Source organism: Lepidochelys kempii, chromosome 9 (genome assembly GCF_965140265.1).
Source record: "Lepidochelys kempii isolate rLepKem1 chromosome 9, rLepKem1.hap2, whole genome shotgun sequence".
NCBI lineage: Eukaryota > Metazoa > Chordata > Testudines > Cheloniidae > Lepidochelys > Lepidochelys kempii.
In genome coordinates, this window is record NC_133264.1 from 11,512,420 (window position 1) to 11,540,059 (window position 27,640).

At 43.4% G+C, this 27,640-nt stretch overlaps 2 protein-coding genes across 2 annotated transcripts in view; one reads left to right on the forward strand and one right to left on the reverse strand.

Annotated features, from left to right (window-relative positions):
* The window catches only part of MRPL47 (mitochondrial ribosomal protein L47), a 16,561-nt gene extending 9,694 nt beyond the window's left edge, over positions 1-6,867 (forward strand). Inside the window, exon 7 of the mRNA XM_073359310.1 lies at positions 2,930-6,867. Within this exon, the coding sequence (XP_073215411.1) occupies positions 2,930-3,044 (115 nt within the window). The 3' untranslated portion in view covers positions 3,045-6,867. The remainder of the gene's footprint in view (positions 1-2,929) is intronic.
* ACTL6A (actin like 6A) lies at positions 1,676-21,276 on the reverse strand. Its single transcript, XM_073359309.1, has 14 exons — positions 21,111-21,276; positions 17,378-17,454; positions 17,020-17,194; positions 16,455-16,555; positions 14,476-14,573; positions 13,662-13,756; positions 13,329-13,435; positions 13,155-13,244; positions 11,768-11,829; positions 11,306-11,420; positions 10,853-10,933; positions 9,610-9,705; positions 7,284-7,370; positions 1,676-6,553 (listed from the first exon to the last, which is right to left on the reverse strand). Exons 1-14 carry the CDS (start codon positions 21,133-21,135, stop codon positions 6,473-6,475), a joined length of 1,290 nt encoding a protein of 429 aa, XP_073215410.1. The 5' UTR covers positions 21,136-21,276; the 3' UTR covers positions 1,676-6,472.
* Positions 21,277-27,640: the final 6,364 nt, after the last annotated feature.

Here is a 27,640-nt window from a genome sequence, read left to right on the forward strand (position 1 = left end):
GATTGTTTTTTTCCTTTACAGGATGGGGAAGAGGTGACACTGAACAAAAACTGTTTAAGACCCTGATTCTGCAAGCACTTAGGCATGTGCTTAATTTTAGGCATGTGAGTAGTCCCCTTGAAACCAATGGGATTATTTATCTGTTTAAAGCTAAGCACGTCTGTAAGAGGTCCCAGTTCTGTGAACACAGTCATTAAGTCACGTTCCTAGTGTATAATTGGTTCTGGGTACAGCTGAATAAATGTTGGAGATGACATGGTGTCTTATACTGTATCCCAGCTTCTTTGAAGTTGTCACCATTTATCTTCTGGGTCTGACTTTGCTTAAAGAAATTTTGGCTGGTAATATTTTACAGAGCACTTTTAATCCCAGAAGACTTTTACCAATAATATGAATGAATCCCTTCCAGGTGTGTAGCACACTAAGTGTGTGACAGTAAAATCTGAGCCATGTATACCAGGCCATATCTTTATTCTTTTGAAAGTACCCTGGCTCTTTAATATACACAGAGCAGAGATAAGACCAGTTTCAAAGACCGCCCACATAGCATACTATATGGAACTCCAGCTTATTTCTCTCAGAAAGATGAAGGAATGAGTCAACCCTGCCTGCATTCTAATTTATAGTTTCATGCAGTGTTAGAATTCCAAAGATGATGATTTGCACAAAGCATCCACCCTACATTTGGTGCTATGCATATTAATTATGATAAAATGCTTAAGACCATTCCTCTAATCTCCTAATAAATTCAGTCTGGCCATAGCTTATATAACCCTGAATCTGATTGCTTCAAAATTTTGTACAGCTTCTTTCATACAAACTAAGTTGTATGGTATTTTGGTTGATTTCAGTGGCACTCTTCCCATCTCAGCCATGCCATGCTGACCCAGAATTGTATATAATAATCTGAATGTTACCTTATTTATTATTATCTGCCTAACAGTTCCACAACACCAGCTGCTTAATTATGGTCAGAATCTCTGGTAAAATCCTGAGATCATTTGCCTTTTTACTGCTGCCAGATATTATGCAGATGGTTCTGATGCATAATCACTCCTATGTCACACACTCATCTGTAATTAGGATGGTTTGCATGTAGATTACAAAATGTTTTTTCCTTGTTATACTTCTGCAGATTGAACTGCATGGGCTACTTAGCCATTTATAAGCCTCATCTATCAGTCATTCTGAATTATAACTTGCTCTACTCCTTTCTGATCCCATTTTCTGTCAAATTTATCCACCTGCAAAATTGTTCTGTACTCCAAAGTTATTTTATGTGCAAAGCAGCCAAGGTTTTTTCTCCTATGAACACCCCCCCCACACACACACACACTTGTTACCTGTAGGATTCAGAGTGGAGGAAAAAACTGTGCTACTGTACCCACGATTGCTGACTATTTCTGCTAACAGCAATGAAAGTTAATATTGTTATTGCTCTCGCTAATGTAACCAGTGGCGTCTTTCTGACCATGTATTATAAGGGCTTGATCCATCCTATTTTCTGCTCCTTTTGCCACTGTCACCCAACCCCTCCTCCTCACTTCTCTCCTCTATGCTTTCTTGACTAGTTCTTTAGCAGCTCTCTTGGTGGCTTCATCTCCTCTCCTTTTCACTCTTACATTACTCCAGAGTTCCATTCTTGGTCCCTTCTCTTCTCCCTTTACCTTATGCCATCTTCATCCCACTCTCTGCTCCTCTAGTCAAGCTTGCAACTGTCTGACAAACTCAGGATGGCAAAGACTGAACTTACTCTGCACCATTTCTTTTTCATAGTCAATTCTTTGGTCCTTCCCATGCACCAGCCTATCAACCTCAGTTTCACTGGACTTCTAACTCTCTTGTATTCAGGCTAATACTAAATCCTTTCACTTCCTATACAACATTCTGTCTTGATGACCCTATCCATTCTCCATACCTTGATAATCCTCCTGTCTGGACTTTCCTAGTATCCATCTAAACATGCTCCAGTCTAGTTACTAGAAAAGATCTCATATTGCACACTACCACAAAGCAACTTAACCCAGTTCCTGCTTATTATTTTGACCTGGGACTATATCTCTACTGGTAACCTCTCTTCCTAAAACAACTTAACTCCTTTCACTGTTGCTACTTCATCTTGAACTGTTAATCTGTTGTATTTACAGTATCAAGCACTTTGAAATCAGTTATGTCCACTGTTTCATTATTAAACACAATGTGTAGGGAATGTACTCCCATTACTGAAAACCACTGTCAGGAACTGGTATGTTTCGTGGTTTAGAGGGGTGATTAACTGGAGAAACATCTTCTCTGCAGCTTCTGTAAACTAAAAACAACTTCATGTATTTCCCCCTGGGAGCCTGTTTTCTCCTTTTATTTTTCATTGCTGCTCTCTTAATTTGTTCACTTCAGACATTTATACTTCATACATATACCATGCATCTTATATTACTGTAAAGCATTTGAAACAATTTGCATGAAATATACTTTTCATGTTGGAGCTATGGCAGAACTGCCCTTTCCCTGTGACTAGCAGGGGAAAAGCATGAATAAAAGGTGAGTTCATAAGACTTGGAGCAGTGGGGACCTGGCCTAGTTCATTATTGCTAATATAAAGTAGGGGCCTTTTCTCCTCTTTATTTCCAGCTTCTACCCATCATAGCAACTGTTATTGGTATTGGCTGGGCCCAGGTCTTGATGCCAGCACAAGCCTCTGATATAAATTCTTGATATTGATTGCTGAACTTGAGTCTCCAAGTGAACTCTTGTTAATGGAAGCCAGCTTACCCAGTTAAATTAATTGCCCAGTTTGAAAGTTATGAAAGTCTTAAGAAATTCAATAAAGTGATACAAAAAAATCTTCAGAATTTAGGCATAAGTGATATGACTGGGAGAAATGTGTTAGACTATAATGAAATTTAACAATGCTTATTTTTCTTCATTACAGACTTAGAATAGAACAACACTTGAAAAAACAAGCAAGGATGAAAAGCTTAGAAAAAAAGAAACAGCTCCTTTTACAAAAGAAATTCCCTCACCTTGCTGCACAATCACAGAATTAATATCAAGCTGGAAGAGTGATGCAAGTAATAGCTTTACTGCAGTAGTCTTAAGATGCTACATGTGACTGGCATGTAGTGTGAACATTTTCAGTGGGCAGCAGATAAAGAACAGGGCTGCCTGTGAGGGTTTTTTGTTCTTTGATTTTTTTTTTCCCTGCCCAAATAAAGCTCCTCAACCTGAAAAATAAATTTCATATCTGGGTTGTGAGACCTTCAGAGCAAAACAATATAAACTTGTGCTGAGTCATTTAACTGATTTCTGGAAAAGTAATATTTTATCAGCCAGGTGATGAAAATTAATGCTTTGCGTCATTTTGTGTCATTTACTATAAAGCTGACCTGTATGCTTAACAGTAAAAAAGCATATGCAAGACAGAGATTGCAATCAAGGCAGTTGTAGACATGTCTGCTTTAGCTTTTAATGAAGGTCTTCTCTCCCTTTATTTTTGCACTTAACACTTAGTGTAGCATATTATACAAGCTATAGCAGCTGTCCAATGCACTCAACTGTCCTATTTAAGTACAACAAAACAAATGCATTAGGCAGAAAATTACAGTAAAATCAAGTAGGTTAGGAAAGGAATAGAAAGCTCAAGAGGAACATCTCTACAGAAAGTAATGGTAAGTTTGAGAAGTTCTCTATCAAATTAATTTTAAATCTGGCTTGATAGCTGTGTCCAAGTTTTCTTAGTAAGGAGGGAGTATCTTTGGTAGATTCAGTGGAAATGTTCGCATTTTCTAACAGCCTTATACTTATTTTTGTAAGTTACTGGCTCTTTGCTTTATCACATTAGAGCCTGCAGCCTAACTCAGCTCCTGGCAGGGGAAAGCTTTCAAATATTCTTCAGAAATAAATATTAGTAGCACAACACTTGACATCTAAGTAACAAGTTAAGGACAACATTGCTAATTAAAGTTTAGGTATAATAATAAAGATATTTAGAAAAGTGAAATATTTTCATATGGTTGTAGCAGAAGCATTTGTTAGCTGTTAATTGATAATTGAATACAACTGGTACAGGGATCTACTATGGAGACTTAATTGACAGGGGACAAATTAATTCTACAGCATTGAAAATGTGTATGTAACTTGAGCTGCCTAAAATCTGTATCTGTACAGAAGGCAATTATTCCCTTACAAAAAAGACTTTCAGTCTTCCAGAATGTTTAGTTAAGAAATAAATCAAAAATTAAGAGTGCAGTTAGTAGTACCTGTTTGAAAGAAGTAGCTTTGAAGGAAAGGACAAATGTGGCTAGATTCAACCATGTTATATGCAGCTACAACCACCTTAGATTCAATTAATTGTCCCAGTCAAGGCAGAAGAGAACTTATTCCTGTCTAAGTGAAACTCTACTTTTACCTAGAAAGAGATGGTGAGACATGAACTTATTCATCTTTAGTACTCTATTTCATAGTGAACAGGAGTTGAGTTGCATACCAATAGCCACTCATTTAATCTTTTACAAAATTAAAGCAGAATCACTGTTTACGAACATAACCTTCCACAAAACTAGCTACATTTAACACCACCACCTACAAAAGTAATGGAATAAAATAGGATGGGCTGTGATAGAATCAAATACTTGAGAAAAAGTTAGCCTTCCTAAATACCCCCTGTAGCATAAAGGATGAACAGCAAAAAATGCAGGGAGTGGTTTGTTTTTAAGGAGGTGAATTGGTTTTGCTCTGAGAAAGCCACAAGTTAACTGTTTGCAGATGAGTGATTTTTTTAATTATACTATAATTTTTTTCTGTCCTTAGAAGAAAGTACACAGTGTGCTTTCCCTCACTCTATAATTGATTGAGGGGTATAAATTATTCCATTATTTACACACAACAAACAGGCTCTGGCATTCTGCCTCAGTGTTTTCCTCCTTAAGTTTAGGAAGTAATAATAAGTCAACTTCATCTTGCCTTTTTGCCAGCGTACATCCTGACATTTCACTAATGGCACTTGAATGTGGTTGAACAGTTAAGAGTCTTGTTTACTTTCACCATTTAACTTTCTCCTAGTTAGTTTGTTTCTCCCACCCTGACTGCCAGAATGATCTCCCCTCTCTGTATGCCATACTGCAGTTGCAGTCAGAGGTACCTGAGTTGGATCCTGCCTTGTTTTGAGAGAGGGCAGTGCTAGCAGTGTTCTCCACCAGCCCTGAGAATCTGGAACTTGGTCTCTCCCTTTGATCCAAAATAGCCCAACTGATGACCATCAAGGCATGCTGTTAAAGTCATTTACTTGATGAGGCATGCAGGGAGGTTAAGGGGTCTGTTCCTGGGAGATGAAGGAGCATTTTGATTTTAAGTTATTGGCTAGTTGTGTTCATTTATTTCCTGTATGACTATTTTATGGTATTGGTTTATCATTTAGATTGTAAACCTAATCATTAGGGTGTCAAGAGCTTTCATATGGCTATTTAATTGTTTAAAGGACAAAAAGGTAGTGATTTACAAATGGGAATTTTAAAATTCAGGACCAAAAACTTCATTATGGCAGGAGTGGAGGCAAAATACAGAATAGAGCCAGGTGGTCTCAAGTTGTAGACCAAGCTTTGACACAAAATTTCCTTTGTGGCTTTAGGCAGTTACTGTTCTCTGCCTTAGGTTCCCAATCTCTAAAATGAGGACACTACTTACCTAGATCACACACGTTGTCCAAGCTAAGTACATTCTCATACCTCTGAAGGTGGAAAGCACTGTACATTCACTGAAATGAAATCACTTCTATTCATAGTAGTTTTAGAACCAAATTTATACACAGCCTATATTCTAGGCCTTTACTTCATAGTACAGCATGAAAGAGGAAAGTATCAAGAGAACATTTTCCGCTACAAGACTAGTGCTGTTGCAACAGCTTCACAATTTATGTTGAACTGGGCTGCTTACGATAAATTTCAGTATAAAAAATAGTTTTCCATCTGGATTGTTTATTACAGAAGAGTATGAATGCTTGCTGAAAAACAGTGTTGCTCAAAGTGTGAAAACAGGACCATTTTATTTTTTTTAAAAGAAATTAGAGTAATTTGTTAAGGACAGCATATCAACAGGGAAGACTGATCTGTAAAAGTAGACAAGATTTTTTTTTTTTTAAATAAATTTGATGCAAGGGCATTTCAAAGTATTGCATCTACCAGCTAACCTGTAAAGCTACCCACAGGAAAAGATTTTTAGAGAAAATAGACATTTATACAAAATTATAAAATACTTATAAGAGTTATTGCATTTCAAGGGATAAAACATCCATTTTCTGTGACAGGACCAGTTAAGCCTTTTAAACAATATCTAAGGTTTGTAAAAAGGGATCTTGAAGTATGCAAAAAACCAAAACTGTGTAAACTTTCTACAAAAGATTCCATCCCATTCCTGAGTACACTAAAGCTATGAAACATAAGGAGCATCGGGAAGGCAGCAGTTTCTCACAGTGTGAGGTCTATGGGCATTTCCTTTCTACACACTGCTTCCCTCCTTCTTCATACTCTTGTTTAGAGATCCACATCTGTTGAAAGGTACCCTGTAAAACAGGAAAAAACAACAACTCAGTGCTGTACCTAGGGTACCATTAGCTCTAACCGCATGAAAAGCGAACCAGCCTTTATATTTTTCAGGATGCAGCACAGGACCATGGCTCCAGCTATCTAAATGTATCTTTAAACTGGGTTTTGCATGTTAAGCAACTAGGGAAGATTGTCACATGAACTGTTGCTTCCACGCCCTCTCTGGATATTACTAAACTACTCCCTGCTAGCCTTGTCTCATGTGTGCTCAGCAACTTGCTTTTTAGATGTATTTTTGGGCCTGATCCTTCAAGTTTAGTACTTTTAGAATGCTCTAGATGGCGTGTAGTTTTCTAAAGATCCAGCAAGAGAATACCTCAGGAGCTCCACCTCCTTCCCCTCTGGAGGCAAGGAAAGGAGCTTAATTAAGATTCTTTAGGTTTATGCACAGAGTATTCATTATTTTATCATCAGGTTTCTCCCCTCCCACACCATGCTCAGCATGGAGCAGCAGCTGCTATGAAACTCAAATCACTAACAACAGGTTTCAGAGTAGCAGCTGGGTTAGTCTGTATCCGCAAAAAGAACAGGAGGACGTGTGGCACCTTAGAGACTAACCAATTTATTTGAGCATGAGCTTTTGTGAGCTACAGCTCACTTCATCACTAATAAGACTCCTGTGGAATTAGGTTTTCAGCTAAAGATGCTGCTCAGTATCCCTTCCCAAAGCTATGTATGTTTACTGACCAGAGAAGCCAAAATGGAACCACCAATCCATGAACTGAACCTCCGCTCCACTGTTGTGTTGTTTGCTATCAACTTCAGCCGCATACTCTGAACAGAGAAAAAAAACACACATTAGCAAGGTCAAACTGATAGGTAGCTCAACTGAAGGTTCAAAACTTTTCCCCTGAAGGGGATGGGGAGGAAGAGGTCTTAGGACTGCATTACAGACAAATATTCAAAGTGTTTAATTCATTTGTTGCCACACAGGTCAAAGATACTACCGTATATACCCGTTCATAAGCAGAATATTTTTGGTAAAAGAGTGACGCATCAAAGAGTGGGGGTTGGCTTATAAACAAGTCTACACCAAAATCTGATGATTTTAAACTCTATGAAATCATTGAATTGAATATCTAATACATTGTCGTTTTGTTTACCTGGAGCGTCTGCAGGCATGGAGCCCCTCGGTTCCCTGTGGCTGCAGTTTGCCATTCCAGCCAATGGGAGCTGCGGGACACGCCTCCTGCAGCTCCCATTGGCTGGGAACGGTGAACCGCGGCCACAGGGAACTGAGGGGCTCCATGCCTGCAGATGTTCCCGGTAAACAAAACGTCCCAACCCACCAGTGGCTTACCCTGACAGGCCAGGAGCCAAAGATTGCCAACCCCTGAAATACAGGGTCGGCTTATGAAAGGGTCATACAGCTTTTACTATTTTTAACCTATCCATCTTGGGGGGTCGGCTTATAAACTAATGAGCTAATGAACGAGTATATACGGTAATTCTATTACATTTTCTCTAATCTGGAGCTTGTCTGATTTGCACTTTGGAGTCCAGTGCTCCCAAAATTACAGGTTAAATAAAGTAGCAGGTTGCTGTTTATTGGTAGCCTGTGACTTGTGTGTGCAATCCACAGAGAACAAAATCTTCTATATTAATATGAGCTCAAACTGAATCAGTGAAATATCCTTGGAAATGGGTTAGCTGCAACACAACAGAAGCGAGCGATGATTAGGGGAAATTATCATGGCTTCGGAATAGTTACACAGCCCAGAATAACCAGAATCGTTATCTGAAAGTAGAGATAGACATGCAGTATTTTAAAACTAGCTAAGTATTTGCTGAAGTCTGCTTTATGCTGTTACTTGTTTTCAAATTGCATTGAGTTTCTTTGAAACAGGATACGTTTTTTCAACAGTCTGCAACTTGTGACCCTGCTTTAGTCATTAAAGCTAAAAAGGGGCTTGGTCAAACAGTCTGAGCACAAAACTGGATTGCCTGCAAGCCCCAATGTTCCAATCTTGACGATTACACCGATTACTTTTGTAGCCTTCATAATTGTGACATCTGACCTTCAGTTGTCCCAATACATACTAATTGGATAATACTACTTATTTACCAGATTAGTTACATTTGCAAAAAAACTGAGAATTAGAAACACAATGGAGGTGCTAACACTTCAGTGAATCTCTCACTTCTGCCTTTTACAAAAAAAAAAAAAGCATTCTATGGCCACTGCATAATCCTAATGAAATCAAAGCTGCAATACAGCAGTCAGTGCCTGTATAGGCATGTGTGACAGGGTGTGCATACGCCACACCGGACAATAGAAGGTTAACTCCACATTAAGAGCAGCAGAAGTCCCGCCTCTCAGACTGTGCTGGGCATGCTCTAACTGCTGCCTCAGTATAAAAGGGAGCAGCCCAGCTTGTTCTAGACTGACTACTGAGGGGAGAAGGTGCTTGATGGAGGCTCCAGGCTAGGAGCTGCTACAGCCAGAGACTGTGGGAACCAGAGAACCCAGGGACCAGACTGGTTGACTGCTATCTCCAGCAGATCCCCAGGAGTTGGACTTCCAGGGAGTTACCCCTGCCAGGGAACCTGAAGACCCAGGCACTATATGGATTGCTACCCATGGGAGATGCGGTAGGAAATGGCCCAGGAAGGTGGAGGGAGTGGTATCTAACAACCAAGCAAAGTCAGTGTGTTGCAGTAGGATTCCCTGCTGACTGGGTGATGGCCACTCCTGTCACCAATAGGGCCCTGGGTTGGGACCCAGTGGACAGGGAGGGCTTGGGTCCCCCTACCCGGCTGCTACCCACCCTTAGGTGGTGGCCCACTTCCCTGACTCTGGCCACTAGGCCACGCAGTCCTGTATTCGAGGGCTGCCATAATGACTCCGGCCTCTGGGCCGTGCTGCTCTCAGCCTAAGGACCGTCACTGCGGTGGTATCACTACCCCAACCTACCCTAAGGAGGACAGGGTGTGCATAACATGCAACAGCATGTACAAGGAAAAAAAGACCAAAAAAAATGACCCAAAGCAGCAATTTAATAAGCTGTCTTACTGGTGGAGTTTTCTGAGAGAGCTCTCTGTTCAGTCTGTCTGTAAAACTCTGTATTAAAGTGTTTCCTCCTGCTACAATCACACTGCCATAGAGGCCCTGGAAAGAGAAAAATGTGACACACAGAGTTCATTCTGAATATATTTTGGAAACATCTGTTTGTTTTCATAATATAGAGAAAAGAAAATGCCATGAGTATATATGATCAGCAGTAAAAGTACACTTGACATCTAGACAAAGTTACACCATTATTAGTACAATCAGTATTCTACCATGTAAAAAATACTTTTAAAAGATACATTGGGGGAAAAGGCAGTTTGATGACTGATTCTAAATGGCTTTTATTTACTGTTTTAACCTTTAGTACTTCTAGATCAGCTTGTTTTCATATTCCCCATGTTCCTCTGCGTGCACCTCCCCCTTATCTCCCCCCCCACACACACTGAGATATAAGAATGCACAACTAGAAATACCATCCACAAAGAACACATGAAGGAAGGATTTTTTCCCCCATTAAAAAAAAAGTATCAATATTTTATTTCCATTCACTAATATGACAGTTGCCAAAGACGGAACACAGCCTACCCAGCCAGCTTGACTTTGCAATTAAGGAAGTGCAATGGATGGACCAACCCAGGTGCAGCCAACATCAGAACTGCACACAGCCGAATGTTGCATGCTCTTCAACAGATGGTGTTGGTGGAAGCAAAAATGGAGAAGTTTAATTTTATGCTCTGTTTTTCCACCTGCACCATACAGTGAGTTAATATCAGAAACTATTTAATCTTCAGATATTTGGGGATGAATAATCACAAAAAGCTATAAACATAAAATGACAGTTTGAAGCTACCCACTGCACATTGCAGAGTCATCAAACTCTGGATATTTAACATGCCATTTTATTTATCTGTTTCGTTACACCAGTGCGAAACAAGAGTAACTCAGGATTTCAGTGGAGTCTCTGCATTTCCATCAGTGCAACAGAAGTCAGAATCTGACTTAGCTGTTCCCATGGTTTGAGAAACACTATCTTCATCTATGTTTTATCTGCATATTCCCCTAATAGCTACACAACATGTAGATGATAATGTATAGGCACCTCAACATAACCTCAAGAGGTCAAGATTTCCATTTTAACTGATGGCAAGTGTCCATGCCTCTTCAGTAAATTTCATAGCTAAAATATATTGTAACCACACAATAATTATTTTAAGCATAGATATTTTTCTGTCTGACTAACACTTACTGGTCTGATGTCTATATCACACATTCCAACGCTTGTGGTGACAACATGGCTAACACCCAGCATTGTGTTGCCAGATAAGCCCTGGAACAAAATTAGTAAATCACAAATCAGTGCTTCAAAACAGCAAGGCACATTAAAGCAGTGAATGAACAAGGGTCTAAAAAGTTCTGCAGACAAATCTTTTAATTTATCTAAATTTTTATTTCATACATCACCATGATCTCAGCACCACGAGTTTTATTTAAAGAAAACCACATATCTTGAAGTGCATTTCTATGACCGCACCCCAACATAGGTAGCCCTGGAGAGCATACAGTGTAAATACAAACATAGCTTCATACTTTGTGCCATCATAACATAATGTGACCACATATAAAGGGAAAGGCTGCATAGAAGGGCTTCATAATAAAGTATATGTCTGCAAATTTTAATGTACTACTTTCATGGTTTTACCTTTACATTGGAAGGGTCAAATAGTCCTTCAGGAATTTTTAGACGCTCTGCACCAAAGTCACAATTATAACCATTGGGGAATTCATAATGAACGGTCGGCATCTGTGCAGCTACCCTGGAGGTTGATATTGATCAGAACATTGGTCAGAAAGTAAAGATGCTAAATCACAATGCAGTGAATAGTCTAAACAGAATTCTTTGTTTATGATGCTATAGAATAAATTTTAATATGGACTGTGCTTTTGGCAATCTTTCTGATTGTTATTAGAATTTATGCACATTGGCATGGCAAGTGTAATCTCTAATCCAGCTATTCACAGTATTCCTAACTCCAAAAATAAATGATTTTGTGTAACATCATACTTTTGCAATAAGCCTTACAATAGAAACCATGGACTCCTACTCTGATAAATACATTTGACATACGCATACTACTAGTTTTACAAAGATACAATGACCTACTGTTCATCATAGGTTGAATCTGACACTTGGAGGACAGAGGCTTGGAAATCCTGAATTACACACTATGGAGAGAAGAATAAAAGGAAAAGGTGTTATTAGGATTCCAGTTCAGAATTCAGTACTATGTTAGAATTATATAAATGTGAAACTGGACAAAAGCCTTAAACAATAAGCAAGTAAACTTGGAATCAAAACACTGAGTGCACAAAATATGTGCAAAGCTTCTTTAAAAAGCCATGAATGCATTTCAGTACATAGGTAATTTGCTGTACTAAATCCTTAGAAACTAAGGATTGTTCACAATCATAAGAGGTATTGTTTCAAGCACAATAGGTTTTAAAGAAGTCAGAAACTAGGGCACCTCCCATAATGACAGCGGAATATTTCCCCTCAGGAATTTTTAATGAAGGCTGGACTTGATCACAGCTATCATGGATTTTCATTGGCCATGTCTGTCTGGGAATATGATTGGATGATAAAAGCCTAATTGAGAGCTGAAGATTTAATTAGTGGAGAACCAAGAGCTCAGCAATATCACTGCAACAACACGAAAGACCAGACCTGCAGACTATCAAGACAGAGCTTCAGTTTCCCCACAAAGGAATTGTGGGAGGAGAAATCTGATTTAGGATTACAAAGGTGCACCCCAGTATGGTAACTCCTTAGTTAGGAACTTATCCCATCACATGCAATGATCTTCTGTATTGCATTAAAAAATGGAACACTAAAGGCGATGGCAAGTATGAGTGCCCAAGATTTGATACATACATACATACACGCTCCATGCTTTTACCCTTGTAACTATTTTATTAAAAAGAAAAGGAGTACTTGTGGCACCTTAGAGACTAACCAATTTATTTGAGCATGAGCTTTCGTGAGCTACAGCTCACTTCATCAGTGAGCTGTAGCTCACGAAAGCTCATGCTCAAATAAATTGGTTAGTCTCTAAGGTGCCACAAGTCCTCCTTTTCTTTTTGCAAATACAGACTAACACGGCTGTTCCTCTGAAAACTATTTTATTGTGACACACTAAAATTAAAAAAAAAAAAAAAAAATCAGATCTAACTGTAAACATCAGCACGAACTAAAACCACTCCTACAAGCCTATCCAGGAAGTAAAGCCCTAATGCCCTAGAATTTTCAGGGTTCGCAAGTTTTAAACAGGAGACAAAAAGATTATCTGATGGAATTATATTCTAAAGATGAAAGAGCAGCTAAACTGATTTTAAAAAATTTATCCTCTCTCCACCCCCAAAAAGAAGAAGAATGTCCTCTCCTATTTTTTAGGCAGGAAGTTTTCTAATTTTCTCACACAAAAAGCTTCCTGGAATATACAGTAGCAAATGGGATCTCTTTGTGGGCCGGGGAGAAGAAAGGATTTACTTACATTACACATATAGTTGTGCCAAGATCTCGTGACCGGAGGTAACTTCTCTTTTCTCTTCCAATTTGCTGGTGATCCTTCACGAACTGCTTCCTGTGATTGTAGAAAAGTACACAGTCAGTCAACAATCTACACTCTGAAAAATGAACACTTTTAAAATCCAGTTAACTTTCCCACCTTTGATGCAATCATATATGGAGGGATTAGCTCTATGTTCATTTCCTGAAACAGTTCTCTGCACTGCATAGTAATAAAGTCTCCAGCAAGGGGTGATTTTACAATGCCTACAAAATATAAATAGAATTTTGGACTACGTTCAAAACCTTACAGAACAAAATGTCTGCAATGAATTGTTCATTTGAAACAAAAATAGCCCCTCTCCCACCTTCCACAAACACAAGTTTCTCCCTTTTCAAAGATACCACATTTTCTTTTAATATTAGTAATAAAACACATTTCTTAATGTGATGACCACAGTATATAAATTATTACATCTGTAAAACTTTTTACCTTGTTGAAGTACATATCCATCATGCACTGGAATAGCAGTGGTGTGAGTTGCCCCACTGTCCAAAATCAGGCCTGTGGATCGACCATTAGCAAAGCTAATCAAAAGGATTAGGGAGAATGACAGAATTTTTACTTGGGAGAGAGTTTTGTCAAATAGTTAGAGCACAACTAGCAACGAGGACCCTAAAGGTTCTATTCCTAGCCTCACAAGTGACTTGCTATGTTCATCCATTTACCCCTCTACATAAGGGTAATAAGTACCAACCTCGCATACATGTTAAGATTTATTTATGGTTGCAAACTGATTTTTGAGCTCCTTGGATGAGAAATTATATAAAAATCAAAGAAGTGTTCTGCAGAAATCTCTAAATAAAATATTTCCCATTTTATTTAGATTTTGAACTGCCTATTAAAATGTACATGTTAGCTTAAGATATTTACATAATGCAGTGTAAGGCTTAATCAGTGATCTCAGAAGATTTCTGTTGCTGAAGACAGAAATTACTGCATTTTAGTAATCTGAGCAAAGCCATTTTAGGCATGCTGAGCTCTAACAAATAGCATAGGCTGTAAATATACACTAGAAGAAGTTGTCTCCCAGGACAGGAATCACACCAAGGGGTTTTCAAAGTTGAGAATTAAGGAGAACACACAGAAGTGGAAGCTATCCTGTTCACATCAGCCATATGGATGGTTACGAAATATTCATTTTGGTTAGAAAGAAAAGAGTAACTTATCTTATTCTAATAATACCACATTGAAGAAGCTTGCTTTATTTCTTGGAAAAATACATGGATCAACATTTCAAGGATACGCTGTAAGAACTGCAGTTTTACACAAGAAAAAAGCAGGGATATTGTAATGTTCAAACATCAGTTCTGTCAATTTCTCACGCTTTGCTCTGGTATTCCACTACAAAAGAGAAAAAAAATAGGTAAACAGACAAAACAGAAATATTATGTTTACGTCAAGATCCATTATATTTATTATTATATGCTCACAGGATGCCAGAAAGATATAAAAAGAAAGTTAGGATTATTACAGTTGTAGTTTAAGAGCAGTTGCAAAGTTACATAAAGCAAAACAAATATATATATTCTTGGAATTTTATTTCGTTAGATGAGAATTCACTTTTTGTGCAACAAGCATTTCATTGCAGACTCATACACAAACACAGGAGGACTTTCTGAAATTTAAAAGCATGCATTTCCAGGGGGTTCAACTTTAAGCTATTAAAATAATAAATTTCTAGAAATCCTTCCATACCAGAATCTCAAAGCTCTTTATGAAAGAGCCCAAAACACTCCTGTGAAATAAGTGTTACCCCTGTTTTACATGAGGAAATGTACATGTACACAGATGTAAAGTGGCTTGCCCAAGGGAGAAAACTGAACTCAGATTTCCCAGCTTTCAAAGCATCTTACCACAGCTTTACTAAAGCAAAGGCAAACACAATGTGCTAAGACACACCTGTGGATTGGAAGTCCCATTTTACTGTGAACTTCTTCTAAGTTAATTGTTAAGTGAGTTTAGCCCTCATGTTAGGAGTCCGACTGAAGACCTTCATTTAGCTATTGAACAGGCAACCCCCAATGCAGACTGCTCCATACTCCATCACTGAACCTCAACCCTTCTAGAGGGATCATGTTTAGGAGTAGGAAGGTAGCATAGTCTCCCTATGCATTTAGTAGCTGCTTTCTTGACAGTTTCAGGTAGATCAACTGTGGTGGTATGTTCTGTTACGTGGACATCTATACACAGAGAACTAGAGTGAAACCAAGAACTCATTTCACAGCCTTCAAAACACCACCAACTTGAATTTAGTACCAGCCTTGGGTGGATTTATTTTTGTTTATACTTCTATAGCATGCATTCCCTGTAATATCCAAGTGCCTCTGAACTGCTAGCTGAAAAGTGAAAGGCGTCCATTCTCAATTCAATCCCCCCTACCTGAACCTATCCAGACCCTCTCAAGCCACCACTTTCAATACATTAATGTGGAAAAATTTTATTTGCAATAATTGTATGTAAAGGAGGCTTCATCTTCATTGTATACACCCTCTGTGGTTTATATTCGATTCCTGTATTGTGCATTGTAATCTAGAGCACAGTAAGGTGGGGAACTGCAGCCTACGTGTCTACTTAAATTCTTACTCCTACATTTTTATTTGATCTATGAAGCCACTGAGTAATCCAGAGAACCAAGGTAAAAGCTTTGCCAATATATGTATTACTCTCCCTGGTTCTGTTTTTGAAGGGCTTGATGTAATGAATGATTTTCAAAAACATCTCTATTTTTAGTTAGTATAATAAAAGATCACCTACAATTTTACATTTCCCCCACCCTCCCCAAGAAACAAGAGAAAGCTATTACAAAACAAAGGCTCTAAGAGGAAATCCAGCTTGAAATATGCGATCTTCATTTGAGCAGAGAGTGGGCAATATGTACTATATCATAAGAGTGGTTATCATTTCAAGTTACTGACAAAAAAATAAATTAACAAAAAATAAAACACAGAGAATAATCCGGCAGAGTATTTTTAAATTGTTACCTCTAGAGCCCTGCAAATCTGCAGACATCAGATTTATATCCATGTTTGCAGATTGGATGTGGATACAAATTTTGTATCCGCACAGGGCTCTAGTTACCTCCTCTTAATTTTCTAAAAATTTCAGCACTCCTAACTTACAATTCTGTATAAAGTTTGTACAGACAAGACTAGAACATTCCTAAATCCCAATGACAATTTGTTCATTATGACATTTCAAAACAGGAAATATGCTTTTACTCACTGGTGCTTCAGACATTAGGACAGGGTGCAAACTTGCTTCAGATTTAATATGCATCTTGTATGTGTGATCCAAAATTGCCTGGAAACTATCCCAGTCCTCAACTGTAAAAATGTTAAAGCAGTTGCAGAAATTTAGACAATATTATTGCATTTTCAGAAAGACACATTGTTAAGTGAGTCATCTAAAAACATAGATCAACCAACCAATTTTCTACTGAGCAGCAGTCTTAAAAATTCACACACTTCAGCAGCTTCACAAAATTCTATACTGCTTACTGTGCCGATAATATTCATCCCCTTCTTTTTCCCCACCACCATCATCAGATGGGACCCATTCCAACCCATTACATGGAGGAAAACCTCTATAGTTTTTCCTCAGATCAAGCAAAGGTTCACAGCCTGATAATTAAAATAACTTTAGAATAAAATGTTTTTCACTTTTAGGCCAAGAGTATTCATGCAAATGAAATGTTAATATATTTTGTATATGACAGATGTAACTTTGCAGCTGAATATAAAGTTAGTGATCAGATTTTAAGAACAAGAGGAAAGACAGAGCACCATACTCATTCCATTTTTTAAGGGTGAAATAGCCTCCATGTTTTCCCTTGGAACTCGCAGTGCATTGGTGTCTATGTAGTAAGTAGGGCCCCCTTGTTTGCCTTTGTCACTATCTATTTCCATCAGGGTACCGCCATCGTCCCTTTCCAGTACCACACCAATAGCAGTGGGAAAGTCAACCTGCAATGTAAAATGTGGGCAGGGTATGGCAATTACACAGCGTGTATTTTACTTACTTAAAGTACTATTTTCATTTCAGCTATACTTTTTTTAAAAAACATTTTCTACTAACTCAGAACTTGTTTGCTGGCTCGTATAATACTTTTTTACATTTTAATCTTATACGATCACAATGACTCTTACCTTTGGACAGTCCTCACCAGCATAGCCAGCTCTCACTGTATAGGAGCCAATATCAAAAACAAGAGCCCCAACTTCATCTGTAAGAATTATTAGTAAACAGGCAGTCAGTAATTATTACAGTCATGTAACAAAAACTAAAATCACTGTGCTTACCAGCTAAAATGTACAAGCCAAGATACTTTTTGTTAAACATGTGTGCAAATCACCACCACAACTTTTAACCAGGATTTAAAATTGGCAAAGAACAGAACATTTTCTATCAGAAATTTAAGTTGCACAAGAGTGATCCAAAAAAGCAGCTGTATTTTAACTAAATAATCAATAAAGTACTTTCATTCAAAATAAGCAAAAAAGGCAATTTTTGCAGAGTAAAAAAAATATTGAACCATCTTCTGGAAGAGATTTTCAGAATGTGTTATGATTTACTCACACAGCAAGTTACATGGGTCTCTACTTCCTTGGATTATTAGAAATTAATCAGAAAAAAAGTTAAAACTAGATGTAACAGTCTATAGACACTTATGTTTAAATTAAGAAATACATTCATTCTTTTAAGCACTGATCCCCAAAGAGGCTCTGTATCGGCTCAACAAGATTGGGGTCCAGGTTGGCAAAATTAAATCTTTAATCTTGTAGCGCTGGGTACAGGAGATGCTCCGGTGCAAGACTATAATACTTTGGCTTCCAAATAAATCTTTATTCTTGTAGTGCTAACCTGAATTTCCCACCAGCAACGTAACAGCACCAAATGTTGCCTGACACCACTAATCTGGCTGTCTGACAGTTCTAAGAAGTAGGAAAAGCTTTAATGAAATTTACCAAAGACAGAAACTAAGGCCTTCAAACTAGTTAGGCTTTTCATTTTAATGAAAACTTTCAAGGTATATTGAAGCGTTGTGCATTTCCGTAGCAGAGAAACCTGAATGGAGTTATAGCTGTGATGGGAAGAAATACGTGGGGAAAACTAAGTTTTATATAGCAGAGCTGTAACAGAGAGAGGGGTGTTCATGGGTGGAGCAATACAGCTGTACTTCAGCTGAGAGAACTGCTTAGAGGAAAGCTGTCACTTTATGCACCAGAGCAGCAGCAAATAACTGGGAAGGGGAAGAGCTGCACGAAATGGGGAGCTGCAGCAGAACGACTGCAAGGAGGCTCATGGTTTGGGAAACTACAGCAGCATTAAGTGGGGAAGAGCTGCAGGGGAAGAGTGGAACAGAAAAGTTCATGGATGGGGGGTGGGGAAGCTGCAGACAGCCCAAACCTTTGTGGGAAGTGACAGCAAATGTAATGGACAAACTAGATCACAGGCTTGGGGGTGCAGCAGGCGGGGGCTCAGAGGGGGACCAGCAGGAGACAGAGGCTCAGAGGAGGACAGGAGAAGGCTCATGGGGAACAGCCCTGGGGGTGCAGCAACTTGGAAGGGGGCCTGGGGAGGCTCATAGGGTACAGCTCTGGGGTGCAGCAGACAGTGGCTTGGAGGGGGACCTGGGAGAGCAGCAAGAGGCAGGGGCGGGGGGGGAGGCTTGTGGGGAACACCCCTGGGGATACAGCAGCAGGCAAGGGCTCGGAAGCAGACCTGGAGGTGCAGCAGGCAGGAACTCAGAAGGGGCAGGGGAGGCTCGTGGAGAACAGCCCTGGGGGTGCAGCAGGAGGCAGGGGCTCGAAGGGGGGCGGGCGGAGGCTTGTGGGGAACAGCCCTGGGGGAGCAGTAGCAGGAGCTCGAAGGGGGGGCGGGCGGAGGCTCCTGGGGAACAGCCCTGGGGGAGCAGCAGCAGGGGCTCGGGCGGAGGCTGGTGGGGAACAGCCCTGGGGGAGCAGCAGCGGGAGGCAGGGGCTCGGAGGGGGGCGGGCGGCGGCTCGTGGGGAACAGCCCTGGGGGAGCAGCAGCAGGAGGCAGGGACTCGAAGGGGGGCGGGCGGCGGCTCCTGGGGAACAGCCCTGGGGGAGCAGCAGCAGGAGGCAGAGGCTCGGAGGGGGGCGGGCGGAGGCTGGTGGGGAACAGCCCTGGGGGAGCAGCAGCAGGAGGCAGGGGCTCGAAGGGGGGCAGGCGGAGGCTCCTGGGGAACAGCCCTGGGGGAGCAGCAGCGGGAGGCAGGGGCTCGGAGGGGGGCGGGCGGCGGCTCGTGGGGAACAGCCCTGGGGGAGCAGCAGCAGGAGGCAGGGGCTCGGGCGGAGGCTGGTGGGGAACAGCCCTGGGGGAGCAGCAGCGGGAGGCAGGGGCTCGGGCGGAGGCTGGTGGGGAACAGCCCTGGGGGAGCAGCAGCGGGAGGCAGGGGCTCGGGCGGAGGCTGGTGGGGAACAGCCCTGGGGGAGCAGCAGCGGGAGGCAGGGGCTCGGGCGGAGGCTGGTGGGGAACAGCCCTGGGGGAGCAGCAGCAGCGGGAGGCAGGGGCTCGGAGGGGGGCGGGCGGAGGCTCCTGGGGAACAGCCCTGGGGGAGCAGCAGCGGGAGGCAGGGGCTCGGAGGGGGGCGGGCGGCGGCTCGTGGGGAACAGCCCTGGCGGAGCAGCAGTGGGAGGCAGGGGCTCGGAGGGGGGCGGGCGGAGGCTCCTGGGGAACAGCCCTGGCAGAGCAGCAGCAGGAGGCAGGGGCTCGGGCGGAGGCTGGTGGGGAACAGCCCTGGGGGAGCAGCAGCGGGAGGCAGGGGCTCGGGTGGAGGCTGGTGGGGAACAGCCCTGGGGGAGCAGCAGCGGGAGGCAGGGGCTCGGAGGGGGGCGGGCGAAGGCTCCTGGGGAACAGCCCTGGCGGAGCAGCAGCAGGAGGCAGGGGCTCGGGCGGAGGCTGGTGGGGAACAGCCCTGGGGGAGCAGCAGCGGGAGGCAGGGGCTCGGGCGGAGGCTGGTGGGGAACAGCCCTGGGGGAGCAGCAGCGGGAGGCAGGGGCTCGGAGGGGGGCGGGCGGCGGCTCCTGGGGAACAGCCCTGGCGGAGCAGCAGCGGGAGGCAGGGGCTCGGAGGGGGGCGGGCGGAGGCTCCTGGGGAACAGCCCTGGGGGAGCAGCAGCAGGAGGCAGGGACTCGAAGGGGGGCGGGCGGCGGCTCCTGGGGAACAGCCCTGGGGGAGCAGCAGCAGGAGGCAGAGGCTCGGAGGGGGGCGGGCGGAGGCTGGTGGGGAACAGCCCTGGGGGAGCAGCAGCAGGAGGCAGGGGCTCGAAGGGGGGCAGGCGGAGGCTCCTGGGGAACAGCCCTGGGGGAGCAGCAGCAGGAGGCAGGGGCTCGGGCGGAGGCTGGTGGGGAACAGCCCTGGGGGAGCAGCAGCGGGAGGCAGGGGCTCGGAGGGGGGCGGGCGGAGGCTCCTGGGGAACAGCCCTGGCGGAGCAGCAGCAGGAGGCAGGGGCTCGGGCGGAGGCTGGTGGGGAACAGCCCTGGGGGAGCAGCAGCGGGAGGCAGGGGCTCGGGCGGAGGCTGGTGGGGAACAGCCCTGGGGGAGCAGCAGCGGGAGGCAGGGGCTCGAAGGGGGGCAGGCGGAGGCTCCTGGGGAACAGCCCTGGGGGAGCAGCAGCGGGAGGCAGGGGCTCGGAGGGGGGCGGGCGGCGGCTCGTGGGGAACAGCCCTGGCGGAGCAGCAGCGGGAGGCAGGGGCTCGGAGGGGGGCGGGCGGAGGCTGGTGGGGAACAGCCCTGGGGGAGCAGCAGCGGGAGGCAGGGGCTCGGAGGGGGGCGGGCGGCGGCTCGTGGGGAACAGCCCTGGCGGAGCAGCAGCAGGCGCTCGGAGGTGGCGCTCCATGGGCGGGCACTCACCTCCCCCGTACACCCCGCCGCTCATGGCTGCCACGGGGCCTGTCTCTCGCCGCGGTCCTGGCAGCCCCCCGGTAACTAGCTGTTCTGGCAACAATAGCCGAGTGCGCGGCTGGCCCGCGCTCACTCACACCGCCGGCGGAACCGAACCTGCTGCCCTCTCCCCTCCAGCCAACGGAGCGCGCCTGGTCTCCCAAAGCACCTACCACAGCGCCGGCTTGCGAGCTACCCGAGAGTGAACGACCAATCGTGGCTAGCAAGGGGCGGGCCGAGCGAGCGGGGGGCCTATCCCAGCCAGGAAAAAGCGGGAAGGAAGCAAGAATGGTTGCAGTGTGCGGGTAGGGTCAGCAGAGAGACTGGGCGGGGCTTGGGGGTAAAGGGCGGGGATGGAGAGGCGTTGATAAGACAGGGGGGCTGGGGTCAGGCTGATGGGGTGGAGACTGGGCCCAGGGAGGGGTGCTTTGGGGCTGGCTGAGGTCGGGGCCTCGGGAGGGGTGTTTTGGGGCTGGCTGGGGGCTAGGGAAAGGTATGCTGGAGCTGGGATTTGTGGGCTAGGGAGGGGTGTTTTGGGGATGTAGCTGGGGATTAGGGAGAGGCATTTTGTGGAGGGATGCGTTAGGAGGCTAGGAGGGGTATTTTGGCGCAGGATGGGGTTATGGGGGCTAGGGAGGGGTGTTTGGGGGGTGTAGTTTGGGGTTAGGGAGAAACATTTTGGTGTGGGAGGCTAGGAGGGGTATTTTGGGGCAGGCTCGTGTTTTGGGGCTAGAGAAGGGAATTTGGGGCTGGCTTGAGTAAGGAGTTGATAACTGGCCAAACCTGTCCACGTCAGGGACACAAAAGGCCTGAGGAGTGAAAAAAAAAAAGTGCTTTTGTAGTGTTGTAATGCTCTCTTGGGGTGCCCTGAACAGTAAGCTGCTGCGTTACCCCTCTGCCAAAGAGAGCTTTGCTGGAGCTTAAACAGCATGAGTCAGCTCCTTGCCACAGGAGTCTGTCTGCATCACCAGCAAACTCCTTGAGACTCTGCTTACCTTTCTTTTATCTTGCAGGTAACATTCACTGAAACCCAGTTCTTAAGCTCCCTATTGATGTTTTTGTGCAGCGTGCATTCTCCATTCACAAAAATTGCCAAGTTTGCTTTCTTCAAAGTGTCAGAATGCACTCAAGCCAGCCTGTCGGTGCAGCTGAGGATGCATGCCTTACCTTAGTATAACAGTACTGAGATGAATTGATAAAATAAGTTTATTAAGAAGAGATGTAAGTGATAGTAACCAAGAGAAAGAGAGACTGGGATAGTATAGTTACAAGCAAAACAAAATAACATGCTTTCTAGTAAAACCTAACTTTAGCAAGTTACAATCTTTGCCTAAGCAGCTTTCTCATTTACATCAAGCTATCATTTCCAGCTCCTCCGAGTACCTTTGCCAGATCTGGAGATTAGCTCTGTGTAAGCCTGAAAGAAGGTCGTTTTCACCAACTGAAGCTGGTTTAATAGAAGATATTACTTCACCCACCTTGCCTTTCTAATAAAAAGTGCATAACATTTTAAACAGGTCACTGCCCTCCACCCCACCATTAGTTTCTCTAGTTTCTCAAGTACCCCTCCCAATCCAGTTTACCTCCCTTACTGAATTTATTTTCTTCTACTGCTCGCTGTTCCCTTTCTCCACCACTTCTGCTCCTGGGACTGTCTGTGCTCCCCCTGGCCTCTTCTCCTGTTCCCATGTTTCTTTCCTTGTACCACTTTCCCTGCTGTAGTTATTTTTCCCATAAGCCTCCTTTTCCAACTGAGAATAAAATCTGCATAACACTCTGTCAGCTTGCACTTCCCCGCCACCTAAATTCCCCTTAAACTCATTGACTTTGGTGCAAGCTCTGTAAAAATATCTGAGGGTGAAATTTGTCTCATCGTGTTTAAATCCCTCCTTAAAAGTCACTTCCTTTGCAAAGCCTATCAAGGCTATTCCTTCACAGAATGATACTTAATTAATTTATACATTTAAAAAATAATAGTAAGAAAGTGAGAGAGCCAAGAAAACAGTAAGCTTTTACTCTTACTTTCTTCAGGAAAGTGAGCCTCAAAGAATGCTGTTGGCTCTTGTTTTGTTTACCCCACCCTCTTAATGTACACGCAGTGTCACTTGGTTATGTTTTCTGTCTAATTTTGGATTGTAAGTGCCTTGGGGCAAAGATCTTGGACCTGATTCAAATCTCATTTACGTTAGTGTAAATTCAGAGTAACTTCACTCTAGTCAGTAGGGTTACTTAGAAATTACACCGGTGTAACCGAGAACAGGACTTAGCCCATCATCTTTATATTTACCTGTAAAGAGCTGTGTATGTTACTTGCACTGTTTAAATAAGTCATAGTTTACTTAGACAGAAATATAACTGTTTAATGTTTTAAAATGCATTTCTTGCCTTTTTGCCCTGAGGAAAACATTAGAGGGTACATGTACCCAGAGATAGAAGACCATGGCACAGCCTACTTAGTATTAAGCTATCTATCAAAATACATACAAAGTTGTTTTTTTTTCAAGTGGCCTGTCCAACCTGTCCAAGTGGCTTGTCCAAACTTTCCCTTAAACCGCTTTATCAGAAATTTTTATTGTATTACAGATGTTCTAATTCAACAAAATGTTTTTAATCAATGAAGCAAGAAAAATAACAAAAAGAATCTAATTGTAATGGGCCAGATTCTCCTTTCACTTACAGCTTTCAAAATTGTATTTCTATTGACTTCAGTAGAGTTACTCCCAATTTATACTAGTGTAAGTCAGAAAAGAAGTACACTAGATGTTTGCATTTTGGACTACAATTCCCAGCCTTCTGCACACTAAGGTGGGCTGATGATTGATGGCCTCAATTTAAGTCTCCTCCTACACCAATGACACTGAAATGCAGAGGAAATATTAAAACCGAGCAGTAGGAGACAACTAGGACGAAAAACAACAAGCCACAGTTGCAAGAGAACCAGGAGATGGTTGGATGTATTAGCTTTTAAGGGTAAGTGATTCCTTTAATTTCATCTAACGTACTCTGGTTCTGTTTCTTTAATAGGGAAAATTATTTCAGAATTTCAGCTTATCCTGTTGTTGTCATTGAGAAGAAATGCATAGTTTATATGTATCACTGTAAAGTTTAACAAAAGTGCAAACTGTACAACATACTGGGATGAGGGAGATAAATGTAAATCCTATTTTGTATTAGATGTAGGATAAAAAGTCAGTTTACCGAGCACCCCTTATGTGTCTTATGAAACCTTTTGTTGATGGTGTATTATCATGATTTCCAGCATGGGGCACTAGTACACAAGAGAGGGTTGTTGGAGGAAGAGATTATTGCAATAAAGAGAATTCGGAAAATGTGGAATTGTAATGGCAAAGGATTTATCCTTAGATATTATCTTTCCAGGTTATGACTGAAATAATGCTTCGTGGAAAGCATACAATATTTTGGGCCAGATCCTCTTCTGCACAGGAGCTGCTTGTGCTGCTCTGGCAATGCCAAGCAACTATAACGTCAGTTTAGTGATACCCAGATTATTGCTCCATCATAGGGGAATCCTTAGATGGTGAAGAGCCACCAAAATGGCTCCTATGTCACTCACCCACCCCCCGCCCCGCAAGCTGAAGAGGTGTGGCAGAAGAGAAAGGCATGTGGCTGGGGTGTGGCTGTGTCCAGCTGATCCCTGGGTGTCGAAATGGCCACTGAGAACTGCTAGCAGTACGGGCATGATAGAACAGATTTAACACTGCTTCTATTTGTCCTGGAGATGAGGCTAGTCCTTGGCAGCCCCAGGATTGGGGGAACACAGATAAAAAGCCTGCAATTTTGGACCTGAATTGAATGCTCTGCAGCCTGCTTGGAATATCCAGCCCTGTATGTGTGTATTTAGATTGTAAATTCTTTAGGTCAGAGTCATAGAGTCTGGTTCTACATTGCCTTGCATTTTGTGTAGTCATTTACACTGGAAAAAGGGTGTAGAGCACTGCCTTTCTGATTTGGTAACATTTTACCCAGATTTGCACTCACTTCACATAATTGTAAATGGCTACACAAAGTACAAGGCAGCTGAGAATCAAGCCACAGGCATCTTATTTGGATGACTTCTGATCTTACATATGCTGGAGTAAATCTGGAGTAACTCCAGTAAATTCACTGGAGTTACTCTGGGTTTACACCAGGATAATTAAGAATGACTCTTTCCCACTAAGGTCTGTAAGTCTCAGAGATCTTGATCATTTTCTTGAGGTTTTTTTATTTACCAATTTCTTAAAGCCGCCAATAAGATGCTTTTTTTGTTTCTACTAAAACAAAACCGTGTAGCAAATACTACACTTTATATCTGAACAGCATGATTAGTTTTTTTGTTTTTGCTGTTCAGCAAACTGCTTTGCCTCACTGGGTCAGTGGTCTTCTGTTCTCCTTACAACACTACGCTAGTGCTGGTAACGTCACTCCACTTCCTCCTCCAGCTAGCACTGCCAGCTTTAAAATTATGGCAGCAGACCAACAGTGACAATGGGTCATTGACAGTGTCTCTCCTCTTCCTCCATCCTAGCCTGTTTCACCACTTTGTGGCATTCAGAAAAGGACTTAGATGTTTACATGAATCAAAATAGTGTCTGTGGTTACACTAACCAATCTAAATCCTTAGTATGTATATAATGCTATCTGTTTATGTAAGGCATTTGTACAGACCCCATCACTCTTTAAAGTATATATCCTCACAACAGCCCTGTGTGGTAAGGAAATACTATTATCTACATTTTGCAAATGGGCAACTGAGGCAAAGTGGCTAAGTGACTTGCACAAGATCATATAGGAAGTCTGTGGCAGAGGAGGAAATTGGACACAGGTATCTCAAATCGTAGGCTATTGCCCCAACCACTGGACCATCCTGCCATTCAGCTGTATGTCTTCGCTGCACCATACAAACATTAACCTTCACAAATGCACTAGGAAGGTTTGTTATGCCCATTTTACAGAGTGGGAAACACAGATACTGAAATACTGTGTGACCTTGGGTAAATCACTTCAAGATATTGACAAAACAGGGATTACAGCTCAGGAGTTCCTTGTTCTTGGTTTTGTGCTCTCTTCTATAGACTGCTTTATGCCTCATCTAGAGTAGGGGTTCCCAAACTGTGGGCCACTGGTGCAGCCATGGGTGGAGTTTGGGGAGGGTATGGGGGGGGAGCATTGTGAAGTGGACAGGGACAGAGTGACAGCTGGCCATGGCTCCCTCCCAGGGCCGGAGGAGCCCAGCACCCCTGTGGTCGGTGGCAGAGGGCAAAACGGAGGCAGTAGGCAAGGAAAAGGGGCTGGCCCCAAGAGGATGTGGATCCCAGAGTGGCTGGAGGGTTCACAGCCATTCTTGCTCCAAACTGCCACACGCTGCGATTCGTGGCTGTCAGGCCCCCTTGAGTATCGGCCTCACAGCACCTGCATGGACTGGGGCTTGGTGATGCTGCTCTGTTTCCACCTGGACAATACCCTGATCAGGACTGTCAAAGGTAGCAGCCAGGCCCGGCCTGAGCATCTGCCTCTGCTTGGCACTGGCAGCCCCCAAGCCCATCCTTCGTTCCCGGGCAGGGGTTGCCTATGAGGCATGCTAGGTGTTGACTGGGTGACTGTCAGGTGGGGTAGGACTGTCAGGTGACAAGCTCAAGGCACTCAGGCTGCTGAAGCAGAGGGTGTCAGTGGGGACTGGCTGTGGCACCTGCCTGGCCCCTTTGTCCTTTTGCTGGTCCTGATCCCTGCTGAGGTCAGGGGTTGCACACGCCCCGCGGTGTCCCCTCCCTGACTAATGCGTGGCTGCCTGGGAAGGCCAGGCTACATGCTCAGCAGCCGCTTGCTTGATTTTCCACTTGATCAGCTTGATGGGATGATGGCTCACCTGCTGGGTGGGCAAGGTGGGAGGGTGTACTATCAAACTGTATACATTGATAGTGCGGGGCAGGTCACAGTTTAAAGGTTCAGCCACCTCCCAAAACAGCATGAGTCACTGCCCACCCTGGGCAGCCTTGCTCTTCCCCCCCACCCCACCCCGTGCCTTCCCCTTCCAGAAAGCAGCAGGAAGTGTTAATAGTGGACTGCAGTTCCTATTGCAGTTGCACAGGTGGGCCTCAGGGAAAAAAGTTTGGGAACCCCGATCTAGAAGTTCAACACTTTTGTGTGTGTGTGTGGACACAATTAAGGCCAGATCTTTGCTCCCCTTTTTGTACTGTGGAAAGCTACCTTAACTGGTCTCCTAACGTTTTCAGCCAGCTATGCTTGTTCTACGCTAACCTGGCAAAGACATCAGGTGACTGAATAAGAATGGACCACTCTGGTGATCAACATAATATAAGAATTCTGTGGAATGCAAATTAGAGCAGCACTTTTTCTACTATATTTCAAAATAAAAAGTCGTGAACATTGGCTTCAGTATACAGTAACCTCAGTCTTCTTGTGTCCATGTGGGAAAAGCTCTGCCTCTCTCCACCCGAAAAGAACCTGTTCAAACCTCTTATCATTTTTCTATGATCTCT

Coding starts and splice junctions, on each gene's coding strand:
- ACTL6A (XM_073359309.1), bottom strand. CDS start 21,135: ATGAGCGGCGGGGTGTACGGGGGAG. Junction 17,195..17,377: donor CTGGTGAGGACTGTCCAAAG/GTAAGAGTCATT, acceptor TTTACATTGCAG/GTTGACTTTCCCACTGCTAT. Junction 14,574..16,454: donor TCCTAATGTCTGAAGCACCA/GTGAGTAAAAGC, acceptor TCTCTTTTGTAG/TGGAATACCAGAGCAAAGCG.